Source organism: Malus domestica, chromosome 10 (assembly GCF_042453785.1).
Source record: "Malus domestica chromosome 10, GDT2T_hap1".
Classification (NCBI taxonomy): Eukaryota; Viridiplantae; Streptophyta; class Magnoliopsida; order Rosales; family Rosaceae; genus Malus; species Malus domestica.
In genome coordinates this window covers 5,601,854-5,629,089 of record NC_091670.1, presented here as the reverse complement: position 1 = coordinate 5,629,089, position 27,236 = coordinate 5,601,854, and the positions used below count along the sequence as shown (strand labels likewise).

Genomic DNA, 27,236 nt, shown 5'->3' with positions numbered 1-27,236 from the left:
ACACCATCTTGGATTGCAGTAAAATTAACATAAATAATTACTGGATTAGTAATCAAGATCTACACCAAACAAGAAATCAAAGATGTATGTAATTGTTAAGTTGAGAACTAAAAGCAGGCATGGACCAAATAGTTCGTCGCGAGGGTATATCGTGCAGTTGAGGCAGAGGAAGAAGATGAACAATAAAAACCTTAAAGGAAACATTTTTTCTTTCAGCGAAGAGAAATGATTTCTTTCGGTGAAGAGAAATGAGGAATAGTTATATTTAGAGAGTCGTGCTAATAACATGTTATAACTATGTAAAATTTAGAGGGATAACCTTTTTAGTGACAGGAGTGAAGCAGGTGTAAAATATCACACTGAAACTATAGCACATGAGGATAACAAATAAACGACGGAGGAATAGATGGTGTTATTGATCTTTCTTTCTTTCTATCTGTAGTTTTGAAAGCATACGGAGTGCTCTATTTATAGAGCAACTCCAATACTGATGCATTAATTATACATTGAAAATTTACAGCACCTTTTTGGAAAATATGATCTCCTGCATCCCCAAAGTCAATTTCAATCTGTATGGGCATTGAAAATGTGTGTGTCTGTGGGCATTCATAACAATGCCAACGTTTTCAACAAAGAGAGAATTTTACACAATATCAATTATGATAGATCTGTTTATATACTTGAGCTAAGCATACTTAATTACAAAGTAATCTAATTAATCCTAACTAATTCTTAATTAAACTTAACAACTCACAATAGATATCTAGAGACTAGTTAATCTACACATGAGAATCAATTGCCTTCGTTATCTCAACTGAGGTAACTCGATTAAAATTGGTCAATGATGCACATACACAGATTACAAAACCCTTGGTGAGTGCATCTACAATTTTCTCTGAAGTAGAAATATATTGAATAATCAGATCTTTTCTTTGAACATTTTCTCTGACAAATGATAGCCAAACAATCATTTAATATAAAGCTAGATTTAAGCGCAATTTTTACACACACACACACCCTCAAACACAAATATCGATTGTTGGCAACTTCCAACGGTGGTACGTCTATTCTCTCTTTCTCTCGAGCCATTATGTGGCACCAAAACTAAAAACAACACTCGAAACAAATACATGTTACACGCAATCTAGACTCCGTCTAAATTTTGACACCAACACTCCATCTTTGCATGCACTTATTATATTATTGGCAGCAACTTATCCCATATAATATGTCGAACATATTAATTAATAGAGTTATGGTGATTATAGGTGGAGACATTGTATAGAATCTTGGGTCAATGAGTTGAGCACTATTCATCCAGCATTCGTATTTCTTCTTTGAGAGTAGGTTGACATATATAGTTGTTATGGCCTCCTAACACATGCTTTATAAGTATATATATGCCGTTATATTTAGCCCGATTTGAGTTTCAAATGGTAATATATACTTTTGATTTGATTTAGATAAAAATGAACAATATGCACTAACTAACTCTTGAAGGCCGTTTCTACATAAAGACCAAACACACAACATAGAATTTTTGAGTGCATACACGAATGTTCTTTCAACTGACTTATAAATTTGTAATTGATTTTAAATAGGCAAATTTTATATTTTATATTTTTGTTGATAAAAATTTTGTTTTATTTTTTTGTTAATTAAAAGTATATGTTTTATTGTATTTTAAAAGGCAAGATTTTGAGTTACTTTAAGACCCTCATTACAACGATGTTGTCCACATATCAAATTATTTCGTGGATGGATTTCACTTGATTGTCTACTGCTTCGTTGCGTGTGCTTGGAGTAGAAGTATTTTTTTTTTTTGAGCTTTCATGAAAAGGGTTTGGGCTAAGTTTATTTTAACAAAAAACAACACTATAACTTTTTATTTAATGAAAAAAACTTAAATTTTAATGAAAAACCCTTAGATTTTAATAAAGAGGACAAAAAAACTTAAATTTTAATGAAAATGACACAATTTTAATATAAAAAAAAAAACCTGGCGCGCGAACACTGTTTATTGAACAATACTACATTGTTTTTTAAACTTAATGATACTACACTATTTAGGAAATTGAAAACTATTTATGAAACTGACCGGTACTACACTATTTATGAAACTAAATGATGCTATACTATTTATGAAATTGAACAGTACTACACTATTGATGAAACTGCATAGTACTACACTATTTATAAAACTGAACAGTACTACACTATTTATTGGTCCAGATTCATAAATAGTGCCTAGTTCTTGGTCCATATTCATAAATAGTGTCTAGTTCTTGGTTCACTTTCATAAATAATGCCTAGTTATTGGGTCTTGTTAGTGTATAGTAATTGATACAATTTCATAAATAGTGTGACAACTCATCCCTAATTCTACGATTTTATAAATTTTAAAAGTGTGAATTGACGAAAATGCTCCTAAAGGTAAGGATTTTGACTTCCTTTGACCATTGTTTAGAGAGATGTATGACTCATTCTTTTAGCGTATTTACATAGTACGCGATGATACGAACGCATAGGCGCAAGTGGAATCGAATTTGGTGTTATGACAAAAATTTTACAAAACTTCGAACGTGAAGGACGTTTTAGTAATTTCTCATTTATGGGAGATAATTTTTATTCCTGTTTCATCTTTTTGTGGTTTGTGTTGTGTGCCATGTGGGGCTCACGCCCCATTCTTTCACCTTTCTCCCGTGTTTCCCTCTCATATATCCCTCTTCTTTTTTGTCATCCCATCCTGTTTCTCTCGCTCCCGTTGCACTATCTCTCTCCCTCTCTCTCTCTTTCTCTCTCTCTCTCTCTCTCTTTCAAACTCTCTATCTTTTCTCATCTATGCAAATACCGAGTTGCCAAGCTCCCTCACTTCCCACTCTCCTGTCCTTCTCCTTCCCATCCCAAATCCTAGAAATTCTAAACTCTGCTCACTGCACAGCAGCAACCTGGACAGTGACACCACCATCTATGGATCTTCTCATTCCTCCTTCATCTTCTTTTTCCTGGAGTCTAGGAACCACCACCAGTGCTTATTTTTTGGCGAACTCGCAGTAGCTCCACCACGGTGAGCCTCGGCACTACCCCCAACCTCAAACATTTCTTATTTTGAACCCTTAATATTGTTTTTAACCTTAAAGTAATGATTTGGGGTGATTTAATGCATAAAACAAGTCAAGGAATATTTCCCCAAATTTTGGAAGGAACCAACGGTGGTCATCAAGTCACGTTCAAACCATTTTTTTTGACAAACTCTGACCATGACATGACCTTAAATGGGTATAGATATATTCCTCACATTTCTAGCTTTACTCTGGTTTTTAAATCACTGAAAATGACTGAGATTTGAGCTCGTTAGGAGCTTTGGAAGTCGGACCAAAAACCTACAAAATTGTAGGTACTCACGAAGAAGGCAAGTATAGTCATACTCGTAGGCACGTGGGCGTGCGTGGACGTGTGAGGATGGTCAGCATGTACGGCGCATGGCTGCCAATGCAGCTACCTTGTGGCGGCGCGTGGAGGAACTTGAGGTCAGTCCTTAGGTTTCTCGACGTGCCGAACCTGAATTCACCGTCCGTTTTCAGAAATTCGACTGTTTTAAAATAATTCCGTTATTAGCCGTACTTTGTATGAAAACGCGTTTTTACGTTAGTATGTTACATATTTATGTAAATGGTTTCGTTTCTAGGTGAAATGCATCGCAAGGATCTTCGATGCCCACGAGGCGGGTTCGACTGGACAACATAAATTGTGAGTGGGTATTTTCTTTGAATATATACATATATTTTCTTAGTTTCCATATATACATCTAATAATGAATTTGAAGGAAAAATTTTGTCCTAGCTAAGAACAAGTATGAACATTTGAATACTCATGCAAGCTATTAACACTTTAAAGTAGGCATGCATTAAAAAACAATTCATAAAACCCATGACTTTCAAAGCCTAGTATATGGTGAACCAATAAACTCTTTAACAACATTAAAGAGAAGTAAAGATTTAGAGTTTCTTTACCCTTGAAGCTCATCCTTGTTTACACAAGGGATTCACCCAAGTGGAGGGCCTTCAAGTCACCTCCAAGCTCCTTGAATATTCCTTGTGATTTTCCTCCTTTTAGTGCTCCTTTGATTCTTTGAGGATTTGAGGATTTGTTCTCCAAAACACCAAAAGTTTGATGTCTCTAAGTCTCCACACCAAGGATGTATTTTGTGAAGATAATATGGATGACTTAGGGAAGAAGAGATTGCTAGATATCCTTCCCCTAAGTGGCCGGCCTCTTTAGAGAAAAATGAGAGAAAGTGTTTCACCCAATTTCTTTAAGAAAACCCGAAGTAGAAATAAAGCTATAAAGTTGATTTTATACTTCATTTCAAGTGAGTGGCAAACTTGTAATTAATCCAAGTTTGCTACCCTCACCCTTATGGCCGGCCTTACCTTTGTTATTGGGCTAATTGCCCATTTTTGTTTTAGTTGTCATACAACTTAAACATAATGGGCCTTGTGGACCAAAACGCTTTTGAGCCCCGAAGCCCAAAACCAACTTAAAAGCCCAATACGAACCTTTCGTAAAATTAATTAACTAATTAATTAATCTTGACCATTCTTCAATTAAACCATTTAATTGCTTATCCATTTCATTTAATTTCCTCACATACATCCTTACTCGGTGTACGATCCATTAGGTTCCAATTAGCGAGGTAGTGGGCGATTGTTACTCTTAACGATCGATTGTGAAATTGAAACCACATTTCAATTCTCCCTTAATGATTAGTGTTTACTAATCATTTAGGGCTTCCACAAACCATGAGTGACATCTAGCAGTATGTCATGGTTACCCAAGCTAAGTAGAATTGGTTGGAGAACCTATCCAGTTGCAACTACAATGCAATACGGTCCTTCTCTAATACAATACTCTTAATCACATTGTTTGAGTGATAGTTTGTTTCATGTCTACTATCCAATGTGATACATCTCTATATGATTCCCTTGAATATGATTTGGAACAAACTTCCTAAGTCATATTCATATGCTTTGGCCAAAGACTTTAGAATCATATCTTAAAGTATTCTCCTTCCACCATGGAAGGTTAGAGATCCCTTGTTGTGCATTCATATGCCTACATGACTAGATAGCTTGACCCCAACAATGCCGTGGACACTCCGATGGAATGCCGTTTGACATGATCAAAGATCAAGGACCTAACCATTAGACATCTATGATGCCTCAGGTCAAAGGACTACTTCGCATATTGCAACTTTAGAGTTCTTACATGACATGTATGTTCGAACTCTCTTTTGATCGTTGTTCAGTGTACTCGATTACTCTTTCGAGCACCTATGTGTTTGTCTTAATGTCCAACACCAAATGACTTGAGACTAGTCATACTCGCGCTTGAGTCAACATAACACATACTAACCTTAACGGATTGTCAATGCCCAATTGGCAATCCTATGGCTAGGAACGTTTTAGGAATGAACATAAGAGAATGGTCTCGATAATCTAACTCACTTAGATCACTTGTCTCTTAGATCAAATACATTCCTTGGATTCACTTATTGCTTAAACACATGATACAATAAATAATGATTAACAATAAGCTTTGCCCTTCATTAAACATATAAAGTTTAATACATTAAGTATTCCAAAAGCTATTACATCAAATGAGTGGCTTTGTGGGCATACTTCCAACAGAATTCGCCATATGATAGCCATAATTAAATTAACGTTTATAGGAAATGATGTAATGATGAGAATTAGGAAATAATTATAAATCTCACTGGATGCCTTAATTAATTTACGGCTATAAATAATATTATGTTGACTAGAATTATCGATTCACTGTGGCATGACTATATATTGATTTTATCTGCTCATTGTTTGCTGCACCGGTATTAGTACTCACCCGGGCCAGGGCCAATATTTCACGTGTATGTTCACATCACACTGTACGCTCACTCTAGATCTATTGTAGGTGCCATTCCTGTCCTAGATTGTTATAGGCAATTAGGACTCGTATATGACGCGCATAACGCCAGTCTTCACATGATTATAATACTATAGCGTAAATCATAATTACACTTAGTCCCGTTTATGCCAGAATACCACTACATGAACTCGTGTGTTAGCATATGTCGATGATCACTTGATGGATATGTTTATTTCTACAAGATATTGTGATTACTAGAAGTTATATGCCTATTTACGAATTTTGTGACATATTGAATTCTTAAGATATTGTAGGCTACGGTAAGTATTTTCTTACTACACGTAGTATGTATATTTTGGAAACTATACTTGTTTTACGGCGAGGGGTTATTATGTTTTCGGAAAGGTTTTTACAAAACTTTATTTTTAGGCCCACTCACCCTTGTTTTTCGCCCCTCCAGGTTTTAGTGCTGAGCTTTCGTGTCGACGATGATTCTTGGCAATTCTTAGTATAGGTAGTTACCTTCGACGGTATAATTCTTATCATACTTTACTAATGCTCTGACATCACGTGTGAAATGGGTTCATTCCCGCTCACTAGTGAACCCTTATATTTAGGCACTTTTAGGTTTAAATTTATTCACATTTCCCACATCACTACACTTTATGGCTTTGTCACCCTCCGGGTGTCACCTAGCACAACTCGATTCGGAGTCCAGGTGGGCATTCTGGGTTAGGGCGTGTCAAATAGTATTTCATTCTTGGTCCAGTTTCATAAATAATGTATAGTTCTTGGTCCACTTTCATATATAATCTCTAGTTCTTTGTCATGTTTCATAAATAATGTCTAATTTTTTGGCTAGTTTCATAAATACTGTCAGTTTAGGGTGTGTTTGTTGCACTAGACTATTTCAGACTGGACTAGCTTCAGGGACTAAGTCAGACTGGCTTAGACTAGACTAAGGTGGATTGACTTAGTAAAGTGTTTGATACAGTGTCGGACTAAGAAGTATAATAATAAAAATTAATTTTTTTTCTTTTACTTTTTCTAGAATTCTTGAATGCTTTCCCTTTTTCCTACTTTTTTGTTCCTTTTTTTTTTCTTCTGGAAAAGTTGCTCCGCAACTGGTGCAAAGCTTCAAGGCATTGGGGGTATTCAAACTTTTTCTTGCTCTTTTGTTCTTTTTTGTTTCTTGAAAAGGCTCTACAGATGGTGCAGAGCTTCAAAGGATTGGAGTTATTACAAAGCTTCAAAGAATTGGAGTTATGCAATTCGAATCGGAGGTTCTGCATTAGAGCTTCCAAACAATGACCCTCATTCCTTATGGAACTCACCGACCGATTTTCAAGTGGTCTCTTTGATTTGGGTTTCTCCGAATGGCGAGAAATCGAGATGCTTGCCGGATGGGCGAAGTGAGGAAGAAGTAGATTTGGTTTGGGTTTCTTCGAACGGTGAGAAGCCGAGATGCGCGTAGCGGCTAAGTAGAGGGACGAAGTGAGGAAGACGAAGTAGATGGGAAGGGCAAAGCTGCATAAAGTTCTTAGCAGTCCGCCCAATTTTGGAGGGTCTCCCTAGGACCGGTAAGTGAAGCTTTTAGTGTAGGTGAGTCCCCCTTAGTCTCATTAAACCTAGGGAACGCTGCTACCAAACACGGGACTGGACTAACCCTTAGTCCAGTCCAGTCCAGTTCAGTGAACTTTAGTGAGGGAAAACAAACACCCCTTTATTGCACAGTTTCATGAATATTGTATAGAAATACTATACTATTGAATACGGGTAATACACTATTTCTTAACCATAACAAGAACACTATTTCTGAAACTAAACATATATACATGCAAAATACGACATTAAATTTTGTTTTTTCTTTCCATTTTTTGGGTGCTTATGGAATTTCATCTCATATTAAAGCAAAAAACAACATTAATTTAAATTTTGAAGAACCTGATTTCTGCATTTTCTTCTTCAGTTCCATAAAGATATGCAACAACAACAACAACAACAAAGCCCTTTCCCACTAAGTGGGGTCGGCTATATGAATCCTAGAACGCCATTGCGCTCGGTTTTGTGTCATGTCCTCCGTTAGATCCAAGTACTCTAAGTCTTTTCTTAGGGTCTCTTCCAAAGTTTTCCTAGGTCTTCCTCTACCCCTTCGGCCCTGAACCTCTGTCTCGTGGTCACATCTTCGAACCGGAGCGTCAGTAGGCCTTCTTTGCACATGTCCAAACCATCGTAACCAATTTTCTCTCCTCTTTCCTTCAATTTCGGATACTCCTACTTTACCTCGGATATCCTCATTCCTAATCTTATCCTTTCTCGTGTGCCCACACATCCAACGAAGCATCCTCATCTCCCCTACACCTACGTGTTGATGCTTCACCGCCCAACATTCTATGCCATACAGCATTGCCGGCCTTATTGCCGTCCTATAAAATTTTCCCTTGAGCTTCAGTGGCCTACGATGGTCACACAACACGCCGGATGCACTCTTCCACTTCATCCATCCAGCTTGTATTCTATGGGTGAGATCTCCATCAAATTCTCCGTTCTTTTGCAAGATAGATCCTAGGTAGCGAAAACGGTCGCTCTTTGGTATTTCCTGATCTCCGATCCTCACCCCTAACTCATTTTGGCCTCCGTTTGCACTGAACTTGCACTCCATATATTTTGTCTTTGATCGGCTTAGGCGAAGACCTTTAGATTCCAACACTTCTCTCCAAAGGTTAAGCTTCGCGTTTACCCATTCCTGCGTTTCATCTATCAACACTATATCGTTTGCGAAAAGCATACACCAAAGAATATCATCTTAAATATTAAGTTTGTGATCTTTGCTAGATTGCTCCGGTCATTAGTGTGGATAAGTATGTAAATGGATAGAGACAGAAAGCAAACACAAGATGTACGTGGTTCACCCAGATTGGCTACGTCTACGGAGTAAAGGAGTTCTCATTAATTGTGAAGGGTTTACACAGTATATAGGTTCAAGCTCTCCTTTAGTGAGTACAAGTGAATGATTTAGTACAAATGACATTAGGAAATATTGTGGAAGAATGATCTCGTAATCACGAAACTTTTAAGTACCGAAGTGTGGTATCGTCTTCACTTGCCTTATCTGTCTCATAGGTAGATGTGGCATCTTCTTTGGAAGTACTCTTCCTCCCTCCATGGGTGGTATCTTTAACTGGTGGAGATGCACAAGGTAATGTATCAATTTCACTTGACGCTTACTTGTAGTTTCAGGCTTGGTCAAGCGCGATACAAACCATGTAGTAGGAGTCCCCCAAGTCGCCGAGCTAGGGGATCTGCTGAAAGAGGTGACAGACAAGGTAAGCAATCAGAGCTCCAAGCAATCAGTCCCAGATCAGAAGTTTGATTTCGAGTTTCGGCTGATTGTTATCCTTCTCCTTATCTTGCAGGTAGCATGAAGGATAAAGAGAAGAAAAGGAGAAAATGTGATATGAGATACTTTTGCTTTTGAAGAAGTAACTTTCCACAGGCTTATTCTTGAACTAGGCTGGAGGGTTTTCTTGTTTCCGCCAGAGTATAAGGCCGATTGAAGAATTTGAGGGTCAAAACAAGTCCATCAAATCTAGAGTACGTTCGACCCTACTGATAAGGGATACTTTTGCTGTTGACAAAGTAGTGGATGTATCGGCACGTGTTCTGTTGCGCTTGTCTCCACATGCTTCCTTGTATCCTTCTCACTTGCCCTATTTGTTCCTCAGGCAGATGTGGTATCTTCTCGGGAAGCATAAGATGTTGAAGATGAGTACTCGAGAGCAATGGGGTTCCAGGCAGTCAGTTCCGGCCTGGAAGCTTGATTCCAAGTGCTGACTGATTGCTCTCTTTCTCTTTGTCTTGCAGGTAAGAACAAGGCCAAAGGAAAAGACAGGGAAAAAGCATGATATGGGATACTCTTGCTTTTAACCATGATGATATGAGATATTCTTGCTCTGGTGTAGCTTGTTTGCAGAGGTATTCTCGGGGGGAAAGAAAGCCGAGTATTTCGAGAGGCTTCGTTGGGAGTGCTCTCTCAGATATGAGCAAGGGTTGAGCATTTTTGCAGGTCTGCCTGTCCGTTGAGGATGGAGGTCGACATATATAGGAGTCTCCCTAACAAGGAGTAATACTATTCTTTTACCCTGCTTGGTCATAGCACAGTAGTGGGAGCTGCCAGCTTCACGTGTTTTAACTCTGTCAGAGCACTTTGAAAAAGTGGTCTGTGGTATCTGGAAAGCTGATGTTACGTGTGAAGATTATAGACAAGCTTTATCCAAGGAGATCTGGCTCTCGAAGTTGATTACAGACAAGCTTTATCTAAGGGGCTCTCGAAGTTGAGAAAGCGATGCCTCTTTGGTTTTCGAACAAGCAATCCTGTCGGGGATCTGTCTCTCGAGATTCGGAGAACGATGCCTCTTCGATTTTTGAGAAAGCAATCCTGCTAGGAGTCTGGCTCTCGAGATTCGGAGAGCGGTGTCTCGTCGCTTTTTGAGAAAGTAATCATGTTGGGAGTCTGGCTCTCGAGATTCGGAGGACGGTGCCTCTTCGATCTTGAAGCAAGCAATCTTGTTGGGAGTGTTTTCTCGAATGTGAGTAAAGGTTAGGCCTGTTTGCTAGTCTACCTTGCCACGGAGCACAGAGGTTGACACACAGGGACTTTGCAATTATCCAGCAGTGGTCCTGTTCCTTTACCCTTGTGGGTAATAATATGGTAGCTAAACCTTCAAAATTTATGTGTCTAAACTTTGTTAGTGCTGTTCTTTGCTATTCTTTTACCCTTCTTGGTCATAGCGATGTAATGGGAGCTGCAAGCTTCACGTGTCTAAACTTTGTCAGAGATTTTTGGCAAAGTTATCTGTGGTACCTGTGAGCTGATGTTGCGTGTGGAAAGTGGATGATTGAACAGTAACATTCACGTGCTTTCTACTTCACCAGAAATCTTCGACAGAATGCCCGTAATTTCCGCAAAGTTGAGTGTACATTTGACAGGTGCTGACAAGGCTGAAAAAGCAGGTGCCTCTTCGATTTCTGAGATCGGCCCTCGTGGTCTCTGAGCAGCCCAGCTTTTGAGAAAGCAAGCGCTTCTTCGATTTCTGCGATCGACCTTCGTAGTCTTTGAGCAGCCCAGCTTTTGAGAAAGCAAACGTCTCTTCGATTCTTGAGATCGGCCCTCGTGGTCTCTGAGCAGCCCAGCTTTTGAGAAAGCAAACGCCTTTTCGATTTCTGAGCAGGCGCCTCTTCAATTTCTGAAGCTCCATCGAGTGCAGATTTTTATAGAGGCTGGTATTAAGTTCCAAAGCACACTTGAATCTTCACCAGTAGAAGCTCCCTTCTTGCATTTCTAAGATCTTGATTTGTCCGACCTCTTTTCTCTTCAACACCTTTGAAAATGTCCGGCCCCTCCGACCGTCGTTTTGACTTGAACCTTGTTGAAGAGGCAGCCACGCCTTCTCCAGACAACATATGGCGCCCATCCTTCTTATCCCTTACTGGTTCTCTTACCGTTGGGGATTCCGTGATGAAGAATGATATGACCGCTGCAGTGGTGGCCAGGAACCTTCTCACTCCCAAAGATAACAGACTACTTTCTAAACGGTCTGATGAGTTGGCTGTTAAGGATTCTCTGGCTCTCAGTGTTCAGTGTGCAGGTTCTGTGTCTAATATGGCTCAACGCCTATTTGCTTGAACCCGCCAAGTTGAATCATTGGCGGCTGAAGTAATGAGTCTCAAACAGGAGATTAGAGGGCTCAAGCATGAGAATAAACAGTTGCACCGGCTCGCACATGACTATGCTACAAACATGAAGAGGAAGCTTGACCAGATGAAGGAATCTGATGGTCAGATTTTACATGATCATCAGAGGTTTGTGGGTTTGTTCCAAAGGCATTTATTGCCTTCGTCTTCTGTGGCTGTACCGCGTAATGAAGCTCCAAATGATCAACCTCCGATGCCTCCTCCTTCTAGGGTGCTGTCCAGTACTGAGGCTCCGAATGATCCCCCTCCGGTGCCTTCTCTTTCTAGGGCTCTGCCGACTGCTGAGACTTCTCCTAAGCAACCTTTGTGAAGGCTCCCTCTTGTTTGTTTATTTTGACTCGTGTATATGTACATATTTGTAACTTCTTAGAGATATCAATAAATAAGCTTTGTTTCATTTCAACGTATTGTGTTAAATACACCAAAGCCTTCTTCACTAAGTTCTTTGAATTTTTCTTTTGTTGAAGCTTGTATGTTGAAGCTTTGTGAGTGGAGCATGTAGGTTGAGGTATTGTTCCCTTAATTTCCCGAGTGGGGAAAACTTCTCGATTGGAGACTTGAAAAATCCAAGTCACTGAGTTGGGTCGGCTATATGAATCTTAGAACGCCATTGTGCTCGATCATGTGCCATGTCCTCCGTTAGAACCAAGTACTATAAGTCTTTTCTTAGAGTCTCTTCCAAAGTTTTCCTAGGTCTTCATCTACCCCTTCGGCCCTGAACCTCTGTCTCGTAGTCGCATCTTCTAACCGGAGCATTAGTAGGCCTTTGCACATGTCCAAACCACCGTAACCGATTTACTCTCAGTTTTCCTTCAATTTCGGCTACTCCTACTTTACCTCGGATATCCTCATTCCTAATCTTATCCTTTCTCGTGTGCCCACACATCCAACGAAGCAACCTCATCTCCGCTACACCCATTTTGTGTACGTGTTGATGCTTCACCGCCCAACATTCTGTACCATACAGCATCACCGGCCTTATTGCCGTCCTATAAAATTTTCCCTTAAGCTTCAGTGGCATACGACGATCACACAACACGCCGGATGCATTCTTCCACTTCATCCATCCAGCTTGTATTCTATGGTTGAGATCTCCATCTAATTCTCCGTTCTTTTGCAAGATAGATCCTAGGTAGCGAAAACGGTCGCTCTTTGGTATTTCCTGATCTCCGATCCTCACCCCTAACTCATTTTGGCCTCCATTTGTACTGAACTTGCACTCCATATATTCTGTCTTTGATCGGCTTAGGCGAAGACCTTTAGATTCCAACACTTCTCTCCAAAGGTTAAGCTTCGCATTTACCCCTTCCTGAGTTTCATCTATCAACACTATATCGTCTGCGAAAAGCATACACCAAGGAATATCATCTTGAATATGTCCTGTTAACTTATCCATTACCAACGCAAAAAGGTAAGGACTTAAGGATGAGCCTTGATGTAATCCTACAGTTATGGGGAAGCTTTCGGTTTGTCCTTCATGAGTTCTTACGGCAGTCTTTGCTCCTTCATACATATCCTTTATAGCTTGGATATATGCTACTCGTACTCCTTTCTTCTCTAAAATCCTCCAAAGAATGTCTCTTGGGACCCTATCATACGTTTTTTCCAAATCTATAAAGACCATGTGTAAATCCTTTTTCTCATATCTATATATTTCCATCAATCTTCGTAAGAGATAGATTGCCTCCATGGTTGAGCGCCTTGGCATGAACCCGAATTGGTTGTCCGAAACCTGTGTCTCTTGCCTCAATCTATGCTCAATGACTCTCTCCCAGAGCTTCATTGTATGACTCATTAGCTTAATACCCTTATAGTTCATGCAATTTTGTACGTCGCCCTTATTCTTGTAAATAGGCACCAAGGTGCTCTTTCGCCACTCGTTTGGCATCTTCTTCGTTTTCAAAATCCTATTGAAAAGGTCAGTGAGCCATGCTATACCAAAATTTGATGTGAGAATTACTTGACACACAAATTAAACCCTATTGATGACAATTGTAGTAATGATGCAAGTAGGGATCGTTCTAGACCGGGGATTAACTAAGGATGCTAATCAATGTGAAACTGACTCAAAAACGTAAAAACATAATGTAGAACACTAAACTAGACTCAAAGAATGCAAAACTAGAGTTTAAAACACTTAAACAAACCAAAAGACTCAAAACAACACAGAAACACTCAAAACTGCCTTAAAATCACTTTCTGGGCAGTTTTGAGCACAAACATTAGTTTGGACGAAAATATGTTATAACTTGACTCAAGACACTAAAAAACACAAATTAACTTGATTTCTAACTATTCTAACATTTCAAAATAAATGGGGGATTGATTTTGACGAAATTGAATTTAAAACAGAGACTTGTAAACAAACTTCAAACAAAACAGATTGTGATGAAATAGAATGATGAGAAACTAGTTAGAGGGTTCCTTATCCACACATGAACATATGCATATAATTTGATTCCCAGTTATGACTTCAACAAACGATGAATGACAATGCTCCAAGTTAATTAGGTCCGCTTAAATTAACTTTCAGATTTCCCTAGATTCATTGGATTGAATGGGATACGCATTACAACCAAATTATTCCTCATCAAAGTCCCTAACTATGGAATACGCATGATAGAGACATTCAACAAAGATCATTAAGTTCAACGGAAATCATAAACATCGACTAGGCATTCATAACTATGGAATACGCATGTTAATCCAGCCTAGGGTTTACTTAAACACAATCGTGACTAGCGATCTTTACTACTCATGAATATAAGTTCATAACGATTAGGTGAAATTCCCTTATATCCTAGCATCAAGTTTAGGCATGCAAATTAAGTGTCGACCCTCAACCCACATACATAAACAAGTTCTTAATCAAAACAGAAAAGTAAACCACATCTAAAGTTCATGAATTCATAACTGGAGTAAATCAAATCATAACCAACATATGTCCATGGCTTCAAATTCACCTCTAACTAAAAAGAAATTAGTTCCACATGTTTAACAAAATTGAACAGCAAGTTAAATTAAACATGAAAACAGAACCAAGAGAAGAAAGAACTCCAAGCACTCCAATAGTTACAGATTGCATGTGCAAGGTTTCTTCCTTCCTTTGGACTGCACGGCACTACTCCTCCTCTCCTTTAATGGTGGCGGCACAAGGTGGTTGTGGTGGTTGAATGGTTGCTTGGATGGAAGGTTACGGCAAAGGTGGTAAAAGTGGCTGGAATTGTGTTTCTAGGATTTTAGGATGTGTAGAGTGGTGTGGCTGGATGAATGGACGAAAATTGGGTGAATGAGTGATCCCCCTTAGTGCCTTGCTGCAAAGCCTTATTTATAGGGCTAGGAAAGGTTTAGAACTTAGTTGAAACCAAAAGGTTTTGTACCCGAAATTAGGCACCATGTGTGAATAGATAAAGCCTTCTAGAAATAAGGTTTTGTACCAGAAATTAGGCAGAAATTAGGCACCATGTGTGAATAGATAAAGCCTTCTAGAAGGAATGCTTATATGGCTGATTTCTAGAAGAACAAGGTCTAAAAACATGTGGCACTAATGTAGCCTTCTAGAAATCAGGTTTTTAGGCCCCCTTGCAGCTCCCTAACTGAATTCAAGCCTTTCAAATTCGTCCATCCTTATGCCTCCATGCTTGCACTATCCAATCTTGGCCCAAAAATGCTCTAGAATGCTCCAAATTGCTTCTTTTTGCATACTTTGACACTAAAACCTGAAATTGCACGAAAATAACTTTAAACACTATAATTAACATAGTTTAGCTAATTAAATGCAAGAAAACAAGCTAACTAAGTCGTATAAATATGCTCCTATCAATTTCCCCCACACTTAGCTTTTGCTAGTCCTCGAGCAAAACAAAACAAACAAAACATAACCTAACCTTCCAACATTTGCTTCAGGGATTTCCAACGATACATAACATGCCAAAGATCATTATTCCCACAGATTTTAGTCATCCCTACTCTTGAGCATATACTTAATCATCGTTACCATTCACTAGCTCACATTTAATCGTTTAAAACAACATTATGGACGTAGTAACATGCCTTAGAGAATCCACTCAATTCCTTACTGGATACACTCTTATTTTCACACAGATTTTCTAACTACACTCCCTATACTAAGTATAAGTGAGAAGATTGATGTAAACATGAAAACGAACACTCACACATGTTATAACAAAAGAAGCACTTTTCTGGAATGATTAAGCATTTATAGATATGATCTCATGAATGGAATGCTACTACTTAGATGCGAGAACCAGGGACACCATATGCTCAAACCAATCCCAAACTCCACATATTGAAATACATAACACTCAAGATAGAAGTTAAGGATTGTAACAGGGCTAAGGGGTATTGGCTAACAAAGAAAGGTTAAGGATAAACAAAAGTTTTTAAAGCGATAGCAAACAAGTAATGAACTTGACACTTAGAATTCACTTTTGCGTGCAGAAAATCACTTAGACACACAAGGGGATGAAATACACAATACTTAGGGTCTAATTTAACTTTTTGGACCCTTTCTTCAACAACCAACACTTGTGAGTTCTTTCTTACTTATTTTGACCTCTTTTTCATTCTTTTCACATTTTTTTTCTTTTCTCGTGCCCAATTCTTGTTTTTGGCACAAATTCCCACACATAAATCCCTTCCCCCACACTTGTTTTTCTGCACAAGAATAATAAAAAGGAATTCATTCTAAGTCATGTTCACTATGCTTTAAGAACAAAGGCATGGTGGTCCTATTCTAGGCTAGGTAAGGATAACGTGGGTTAACAAAGAACATAGGCTAAACAAGGCTCAACGGGGCTTAAACCTACAAAACAAATGAACATGGGGTACGGCTATTTGGCTCTTGGTTCACTAACAACTTCATCTTGTTATGTGTTATGCTAATCAATTTTATGCTTTGAATGAAACGGGCATGAGTTCTAGTATTTGGAACTAAATGATGAAACGCCTTCTAAGTAGTAACCAAGCAAAGAATAATGAGATCATGCAACGACTTTAGAAGACAACAAATGCACAGATTATTAACTCTCCAAAGAACGTTAAAAGCTCAAGTCTCTCAGGGTTGTAGCGTTAGTTTGAGTTTCTTCCTTCAAGCATGTTACAAAAACTAATTTTTCTTTTGATTACATGTGAATTCATGAACTATAATTACAACTAAGCATAAACCAAAGAGCATATCAAACTTTCATCCATGTTTGTAACTTACTTCAACAGTTATGCAATTAAAAACCAAATCCTCATCATTGTGTTGGAAGGTACCCTAAAACACAAAAATGACTCAAAAACGACTCTTTTTGGTATTTTTCAAACTTTTTCGAATTTTTCTAGGATTTTCTGTTATATAACACTAAAACACATCAAAACACACTAAAAACACTTTAAAACAGTGAGAAACAACATGTGAAGTGATAGGTGATAAAATCCCACGAATTTCATGCAAAAACAGCTTGTTTACCCCCCCACACTTAAACCAAACATTGTCCTCAATGTTTCAAACATAGATTAACACAAAAACAATCAACTAACACAACTAGCAAACATAACACAAATGGCAAAGTAATAGCAATAAAGAGGTAGGTTAGGGACGCAAATCTGGGTTTGGAGTGAAAGTTCCTTCTTCTCGTGTTTCAACACATGGGTTGCCTCCCAAGAAGCGCTTGCTTTAACGTCTTCCAGTCGGACGGTACGTCCGTTTAAGCTTGACTAGGTTCCACGGCATGGAGGGGTACCTCCTCCATGACATGCTCCTCAAACGTCTCGTAATAGGGCTTCAATCGATGCCCATTCACTTTGAATTCTTGCTGCGTCCTTGAACTTTTGATTTGCACTGCACCATGAGGGAAAACATTAGTGACAATAAAAGGACCAACCCATTTGGAACGCAACTTACCCGGAAACAACCGAAGGCGAGAATTGAACAACAACACTTTCTGCCTAATAGAGAACGTCTTGGCACGAATCATCTTGTCATGGAATGCCTTCGTTTTCTCCTTGTAAATCCGGGCATTCTCATATGCTTCATTTCGGATTTCATCAAGCTCACACAATTGAAGCTTCCTATGTAAACCTGCGGCATCAAGGTCCATATTGAACGTTTTGACGGCCCAATGTGCACGATGCTCTAACTCGACAGGAAGATGGCATGGCTTCCCATAGATGAGCCGAAAAGGTGACATCCCAATGGGGGTTTTGTAGGCAGTGCGATACGCCCACAATGCATCATTTAAGCGTAAACTCCAATCCTTCCTTGTAGGCCCCACGGTCTTCTCAAGAATCTGCTTGATTTCCCTATTCGAAACCTCGGCTTGCCCGCTCGTTTGAGGATGATAAGGTGTGGCCACCTTATGCGTGACATTGTATTTCTTGAGCAACGCCTCGATGGTTCGATTACAAAAATGGGAACTTCCATCACTGATTAGCACTCGTGGCATTCCAAACCTTGCAAAAATGTTAGTTTTCACAAAATCTGCAACCACTCGAGAATCATTAGTTCGGGTGGCTTTTGCTTCCACCCATTTCGACACATAGTCCACAGCAAGCAATATATAAAGAAACCCATGTGACGAAGGAAAGGGACCCATAAAATCAATACCCCAAACATCAAAGATTTCAACACTAAAAATGGGGGTTTGCGGCATTTGTTGTTTAGGACCAATATTGCCCGTTCTTTGGCATCTATCACAAGACATGCAAAATGTTCTAGCATCCCTAAAGATGGTAGGCCAATAGAAACCACATTCTAACACCTTAAGTGCTGTTCTTTGAGTGCCAAAGTGTCCCCCACAAGCATAAGTGTGACAAAAGGTTAGAATAACATTAAACTCAGAATCGTGCACACACCTACGTATAACTTGGTCAGGGAATATTTCCATAAATACGGGTAATCCCACACATAAAACCGTGCCTCTTTCTTCAATTTATCACATTGGTGTTTCAGTAATTCACTAGGAACATGTTTAGACACCAAATAATTCACCAAATCAGCATACCACGGTTCACTTACCTTGACGGACATCAGTTGCTCATCTGGGAATGTCTCTATGATAGGCACGGCATCCTCCTCATGCACCATACGGCTCAAGTGGTCAGCCACCACGTTTTCACTTCCCTTATTGTCCCGGATTTCGATATCGAACTATTGGAGAAGAAGCATCCAACGAATGAGTCGTGGTTTGTCCTCCTTCTTGGTGAACAAATACTTCAATGCTGCATGGTCAGTATAAATAATAACTTTAGTACCAAGCAAATAAGAACGGAATTTATCTAAAGCAAATACAACAACAAGAAGTTGTTTTTCAGTGGTAGAATAATTCAATTATGCATCATTTAAAGTCCGAGAGGCATAATAGATAACATGCGGCCTCTTTTCCTTCCTTTGCCCCAAAACAGCTCCTAATGCATAATCGGAAGCATCGCACATAAGCTCAAAAGGAAGGCTCCAATCTGGTGGAACTATGATAGGGGCCGAAGTTAGCATTTCTTTGAGGTGATTGAATGCCTTCTCACACTCCTTGTTGAAGTCAAACGCCACATCTTTCTGGAGGAGACAGCAAAGAGGGTTTGAGATCTTGGAGAAGTCCTTGATAAATCGCCTATAAAATCCTGCATGACCAAGAAACGAACGAACCTCTCGAACCGAAGTAGGAGAGGGTAAGTAGCGTACAAGATCTATTTTCGATTTATCCACTTCAATTCCTCTTTCTGAAACAATATGCCCTACAACTATGCCTTGTCTAACCATAAAGTGACATTTTTCCCAATTAAGCACAAGGTTAGTTTCTACACATCGTTTCAAAATTATTGTGAGATTTTCCAAACAACTATCAAATGAATCACCAAACACACTGAAATCATCCATAAATACCTCAATAATCTTTTCCACAAAATCTGAAAAGATACTTACCATACACCTTTGAAACGTGGCCGGAGCATTGCATAAACCAAAAGGCATGCGACGATAAGCAAAAGTACCAAAGGGGCATGTGAAAGTTGTCTTTTCTTGGTCATCCTTGGTTTAGGTCCCTTGTCTTCTTTTCCCTTGCTCTAGCTAGTTTATAGATATCAAACTCTCCTTCTTTGGTATCTAGTCGCTTATACATATCGTCATAAGCCGCTAACTTAGCTTCTCTCACAACTTTCTTCGCCTCTTGCTTCGCTCTTCTATACCTTTCACCATTTTCATCGGTCCTATCCTTGTATAAGGCTTTACAACATTCCTTCTTAGCCTTCACCTTTGTTTGTACATCCTCATTCCACCATCAAGATTCCTTTTGGTGTGGAGCAAAGCCCTTGGACTCTCCTAATACCTCTTTTGCTACTTTTCGGATACAGCTAGCCATGGAATCCCACCTTTGGCTAGCTTCCCCCTCTCTATCCCACACACACTTGGTGATTACTTGCTCTTTGAAAATGACTTGTTTTTCTCCTTTTAGATTCCACCATCTAGTCCTTGGGCACTTCCAAGTCTTGTTCTTTTTTCTCACTCTTTTGATATGTACATCCATCACCAACAAGCGATGTTGATTGGCCAAGCTCTCCCCCGGTATAACTTTGCAATCCTTACAAGTTATACGATCCCCTTTCCTCATTAGAAGAAAATCTATTTGTGTTTTTGACGACCCACTCTTGTAGGTGATCACATGTTCTTCTCTCTTCTTAAAGAAGGTGTTGGCTAAGAAGAGATCATATGCCATTGCAAAATCCAAGATAGCTTCCCCATCCTCATTTCTCTCCCCAAAACCATGGCCACCATGAAAACCTCCATAGTTGCCTGTCTCCCTGCCCACGTGTCCATTTAAATCTCCTCCTATAAATAACTTCTCCGTCTGAGCAATTCCTTGCACCAAGTTTCCAAGGTCTTCCCAAAATTTCTCCTTCGAACTCGTATCCAACCCTACTTGAGGTGCGTACGCACTAATCACATTGATGAGTTCTTGTCATATTACAATCTTGATTGCCATGATTCTATCTCCTACCCTCTTGACATCTACAACATCTTGTGTCAAGGTCTTGTCCACAATGATGCCAACACCGTTTCTCGTTCTATTTGTGCCCGAATACCAAAGCTTAAACCCTGAGTTTTCTAGATCCTTTGCCTTAAGACCAACCCACTTAGTTTCTTGTAGGCACATAATATTTATCCTTCTCCTCACCATAACTTCCACTACTTCCATAGATTTTCCCGTTAAGGTTCCTATATTCCACGTTCCTAAACGCATTCTACTCTCTTGAACTCTACCCTTCTGTCCTAGCTTCTTCACCATCCCCCGTCTAATAGGATCAAAGTACTTCTTTTGTGTGTCCTGTGTAAAGTTGATAGGAGCATATGCTCCCAAACAACTTTGAGTGGAGTCGTTTGAAAAGAAGTTTCTATGGCCCCCTTGCTCATTTAACACTGCATCCAGGTGCCGATGGAGATACAGCGACCCTTGCTCACTTATCATTGTGCTCGGGCCACACAGCGCGCCACTTACGGGTGACGTCCTAACTTTAGCGCGATTTCGTTCCGGATTCATTGTCATAAGGATTCGACGTAACTGTGGAGTGCCGGCTGTCGACTACCTGACACCCTCCCCCTCCTCCTTTATCCGGGCTTGGGACCGGCAATGTAAGATAAACTTACACAGGCGGAGTTTCCATAAAGATATGCAAAGATGAAAATCAACTTACTTATTCCTTTTTATCTGTTACGTTACCAACATTCACAGAGAAAAGGTCATGAAGGAAAACTAAAATTTTGAAGTTAAATTGGGTTTTAATGATTAAATTTGAACTATGTCTCTCCACAAACAAATTAATCTCCAAAACATCAAATAATATGAATTACAAAAAGTAGAAATAAAATGAGTTTTATCACAGTAAGGAGCAACATATAAGCCAATAATCGTGCAAATGGTTCTCTGCAAGTACAACCTCATGAGATTTAGTTGTGTATGTTCATAATTCAATGCCAAGGGTTCTTCCCTGCTTGAAGAAATAGACAGATTACTTCCAAATATAAATGCACACATATATGTATATGTATATATATTTGGGATTAGAGCATATGAATTTGCTGATCCGTTTACTAATTATTATTTGGTGTATGAGATGGGTACTTTGATTCTCTCTGCATCAATTCCTGCATTGAAGCCTCCAGAATGTGTGGATTCGGTATGTCCTTCCGCTTTTCCAGCACAGTATGAAGTGTTCTTCTTTGGATTATCTGATTGCTCTGGGGACTGGTGGCATCAAGGCATGTGTTTCATCCTTTTGGGCAAACCAATTTGATGATATAGATAAAACGGAAAGAGTAAAGAATGGATCCTTCTTCAACTGGTTTTATTTTTCTATCAATATCGAGTTCCCTACTAGTCTGGGTTCAAGACAATGATGGGTCGGGGTTAGGATTTGGAATACCCACTTGTTTTTCACACGCTTTTAATTGGATTTTTCTTTTGTTTTTTTTTCTTAACATTAAATAAAGTTATAAGATGATTTTTTTGTTAAAATGTAAAGTTTTCAAACCCTTTTCATTAATTTTTTTTATGGTAATAGGAATTTGAAATCAAGTGCGGCAGGAAATATGCATGACAATTCTTTGCCCTAGTACTACAACCTTAGTACTAGTATTCATTTTTACTTGTTAATAAAAGCTCTTAATTAGGTTGAACTCTTATAAATGATGAATTTGATACCTTATTATTTATGACAAATGTTGTATGCTATAACCCAAAGTCCCTCCCCCAATTTCGTTGTATTAAAAAACAATTTCAATTCTTTGTTTTTCTTAGTTTTTAGTCCAATGATGAGATTAATTTATAGTGAAGGAAGAGACAAGGTCCATGCATGAACGATCTATTTAATGGGAGGAGAGGTAAGAAGAAACTAAAGTAAATCAAGGAAAATATCATAAACACAAAAATGAAAAAATCATCAACGATAGTGTCAACACAGGAGGAGATGATATTGATTGATATGAAAGTAGTTGTATTGATGCTTACAAGCCCAATATCCTTGTAGCTCATTCCTTGAAGTAGCAATACGAGCTCTTTTCAAGTGTTTTGGTGCATGAGAAGATAGAACAAGTTGCTGACCGCCCAGCTAAAACAACAACAACCCTGGTTGCAGATACTCCAGTTTCCGATTATCCACCGGCAAATCCAGAAGCTGCTCCTACTCCTCCTATTGAAACAAATAGAGAAAAAGTACTGAAAGTGTGCTTGCCTAAAAAACTTTATCCCTGTAACCACTATTTTACTAGATAAACGTCTTTACTTCGCAACCTTACTACATAACTTCAACTTGAGAATAGAGAGAGAAAGCAAATAGAGAAAAAGTTTTTGTATTGTAAGAGAGAATTTTACACAATATCAATTGTGATAGACTATTGTAAATAATGGGTATGTATGCCCACATGCATACAGTAAACTTTTCATATGATTAATAGTGTAATTTGTTTGTTTCCAAGGTAGTTGCTCTATAAATAGAGCATTACGAGTGTTAAACAATAACAAGAACAACAAGAAAAGAAAGAAAGTTCGAATATTTTAAGTATCCTCCTATTTCTCTCTTATCTGTAATCATTTTATAATATTTTACTACAGCCTCGCTCCTGTCTCTAGCAAAGTTATCTCTCTAACTTTTGCCTATTTATAACACGTTATCAGCACGACTCTCTAACCCTAAAACTTTTCTCATTGCTCTTCGCCGAAAGAAAAAAAAAGTTTCCTTTAAGGATTTTACTGTTCTTCTTCTTCCTCTGCCTCAACTGCTGGGTATACCCTCGTGAAGAATTGTTCGCACCATGCCTACTTTTAGTTCTCAACCTAACAGTTACTTATATTTTTGATTTCTTATTTGGTATAGTTCCTAATTTCTAACCCAATGTTTATTTATCTTTGCTAAGATCAAAGATGGTGCGGTATTATCGCCCATCTTGGATTGCAGATTTAATTTTATTGCGAATTTTAGGTGGAGCGGTATAATCGCCCTCCTTACCTTGCATATTTAAATTTGCCTGCTATTTACTTTTATTGCAATTTTAGGTGGTGTGATATAATCACCCACCTTGCTCTGCATATTTAATTTTTTTACTGCTTGAGTGGTGCGAAATAATCGCCCATCCTATGTTATTTCGATGAGAATGGTGCGGTACAATCACCCTCCTCATTTATCATGTAAATCTCGAACCTAAAGTTTCGAGTGCTCATCATTTTGGCTTGAAGATCAAAATGAAAAATTTGTAAAAACCAGAAGTTCTAACAATATGTTCCTTAAGAATACATATTATTGCAAGTTCTTACACACCTCATTTTTCTTTCAGAAAAGAAAATGGCAAACTTGGCAAACCTTGATTTTGTTGCCTTGGATATTACTGGGAAGAATTACCTTACTTGGGTAATGGATGCTAAGATTTATATGGAGGCAACAAATCTTGGAGAAACTATTAAGGAGGATAACAGTGCATCCTCTCAAGATCGGGCGAAAGCCATGATCTTTATCCATCGCCACCTTGATGAAGGACTGAAGAGTGAGTACCTCACGGTTAAAGATCCACTAACCCTCTGGAAGGCATTGAAAAATAGATACAATCACCAGAAAATGATGATTCTTCCGAGGGCTCATTATGAGTGGGCTCACCTAAGGATCTATGATTTTAAGATGGTGGCTGAGTACAATTCTGCTATGTTCAGAATTACCCCCCAGTTGAAGCTCTGTGGAGAAACCATTACTGAGGAAGACATGCTGGAAAAGACTTTCAGTATTTTTCATGCCTCCAACGTGCTCCTGCAGTAGCAGTATAGAGAGTGAGGCTTTACTCAATACAACCAGTTGATATATGTGCTCCTTGTAGCTGAGCAAAACTATGAGTTTTTTATGAAGAATCATCAGTCCCTGCATTCTGGATTAGCACCATTCCTAGAAGTGAATATTGTTTCCCTTGAATGGAATACCACATCCTTTCATGGCAATAATTACAAACGAGGACGTGGCCACAAGCGAGGCCGAAAGGGCAAGAACCATGGTGTCCAATTTTACAACCAGATTCCAAGACATAATACAGGCCCGATCTTTAAAAATGCAAATCGCCAAAAAGGCAAATCTTATATGAACACTCCTAGAAATCCTGAAGGAGTTTGCCATAGGTGTGGTGGCAATTGGCACTGGGCACTGGGCACGTACCTGTCGTACCCCAAAACATCTAGTGGATCTGTATCAAGCCTCCCTCAAGAAGAAGGGTGTCGAGACCAATTTTCTCGACTAGGCTAAACAAATGGATATACCTGATCCAGTGTTCGATTTATCTGGACAATTGAACACAACCCACCTAGATGTTTCAAACTTCATTATTGAAAGAGGGAATGAAGTGTTTGGGTTCGATTAAATCATTTCTGTTTGATGTACTCTTGTTATTCGTACTTGTGATTTAATGCTTGCATTTTCAATTCAATAAAAGTAGTATTCCATTATGAATAAATTGTTTTTAACTGTAATTTCCATTACTCAGAGAGCATGGATAAAAATTATGGTTGTTCTTAAAACAAAAGCAATGGTGGAGATTTTTGTCTTGCAGACCGCGCAACTACGCATACAATACTTCGAGATCGAAAGTATTTCTCGAACTTGATCTTGCAAAAGTAAAGGTAACAACAATATCAGGGCAATCAGATGTAATTGAAGGCTCAGGAAAAGTCCAGATCATGTTGCCAAATGGAACAATATTGTTCATACAAAATGCGTTGTACGCTACTCGATCCACTCGAAATTTGTTGAGTTTAAAGACATATGTCTAAATGGATACCACATTGAAACAAAAAGTGCATAAAATGTGGAATATCTATGCATTACCTCCAATAATACCTAAAAGTGTATATTGGAGAAGTTGCATGGTTTATCAAGTGGATTGTATTATACATACATAAAGACAATTGAGGCACATACTATCATGAACCAGAAGTTCATTGATTCAAAAGTTTATATGTTTTGGCATGACTGTCTGGGTCATCCAGGATCCACCATGATGCGTAGGATCAATACCAACTCTAATGGACATTCATTAGTGACCAGACACATTAATGTCTCAAATGATAACCCTTGCAAGGCTTGTTCCCAAGGAAAGTTGATAATTACACCATCACAACTAAAGGTTGATGTTGAATCCCCATCATTTTTGCAAAGAATTCAAGGGGATATCTATGGGCTTATTCAACCATCTTGTGGACCATTTTGATATTTTATGTTTTGGGGAGAGAAACGAGGATGGGGAAGCTATCTTGGATTTTGCAATGGCATATGATCTCTTCTTAGCCAACACATTCTTTAAGAAGAGAGAAAAACATGTGATCATCTACAAGAGTGGGTCATAAAAAACACAAATAGATTTTCTTCTAATGAGGAAAGGGGATCGTATAACTTGTAAGGATTGCAAAGTTATACCGGGAGAGAGCTTGGCTAATCAACATCGCTCGTTGGTGATAGATGTACATATCAAAAGAGTAAGAAAAAAGAACACGACTTGGAAGTGCCTAAGGACTAGATGGTGGAATCTAAAAGGAGAAAAACAAGCCATTTTCAAAAAGAAAGTAATCACCCAGTGTGTGTGGGATAGAGAGGGGGAAGCTAGCCAAAGGTGGGATTCCAGGCTAGTTGTATCCGAAAAGTAGCAAAAGAGGTATTAGGAGAGTCCAAGGGCTTTGCTCCACACCAAAAGGAATCTTGGTGGTGGAATGAGGAGCTACAAATAAAGGTGAAGGCTAAGAAGGTATGTTGTAAAGCCTTATACAAGGACATGACCAATGAAAATGGTGAAAGGTATAGAAGAGCGAAGCAAGAGGCGAAGAAAGCTGTGAGAGAAGCTAAGTTAGCGGCTTATGACAATATGTATAAGCAACTAGATACCAAGGAAGGAAAGTTGGATATCTATAAACTAGCTAGAGCAAGGGAAAAGAAGACAAGGGACCTAAACCAAGTGAGGTGCATCAAGGATGAGGATGGAAAGGTTCTTGCTACAGAGAACGCGGTCAAAGACAGATTGAGAGGTTATTTTCATAATCTTTTCAATGAAGGACATGAAATGAGTACTTCTTTAGGGGAGTTGAGTAACTCAGAAGAGTGTAGAAACTACTCATTTTATCGTCGAATCAAGAAGGAATAAGTGGTTGTAACTTTGAAGAAGATGAAGCATAGAAAAGCAGTGGGCCCAGACCATATACCGATCGAAGTGTGGAAAGTCTTGGGAGAGACAGGTATAGCATGGCTCACTGACCTTTTCAATAGGATTTTGAAAACGAAGAAGATGCCAAATGAGTGGCGAAAGAGCACTTTGGTGCCTATCTACAAGAATAAGGGCGACGTACAAAATTGCATGAACTATAGGGGTATTAAGCTAATGAGTCATACAATGAAGCTCTGGGAGAGAGTCATTGAGCATAGATTGAGGCAAGAGACATGGGTTTTGGACAACCAATTCGGGTTCATGCCAGGGCGCTCAACCATGGAGGCAATCTATCTCTTACGAAGATTGATGGAAAGATATAGAGATTGGAAAAAGGATT

General features: G+C 38.9%; 1 protein-coding gene across 1 annotated transcript; it reads left to right on the top strand.

Moving 5' to 3' along the window:
- Window positions 1–24,012: 24,012 nt before the first annotated feature.
- Window positions 24,013–24,477, top strand: LOC103429806 (uncharacterized). The gene has a single exon (XM_008367936.2). The coding sequence runs from the start codon at window positions 24,013–24,015 to the stop codon at window positions 24,475–24,477; it is 465 nt and encodes a 154-aa protein (XP_008366158.2).
- The last annotated feature ends 2,759 nt before the right edge of the window (window positions 24,478–27,236 follow it).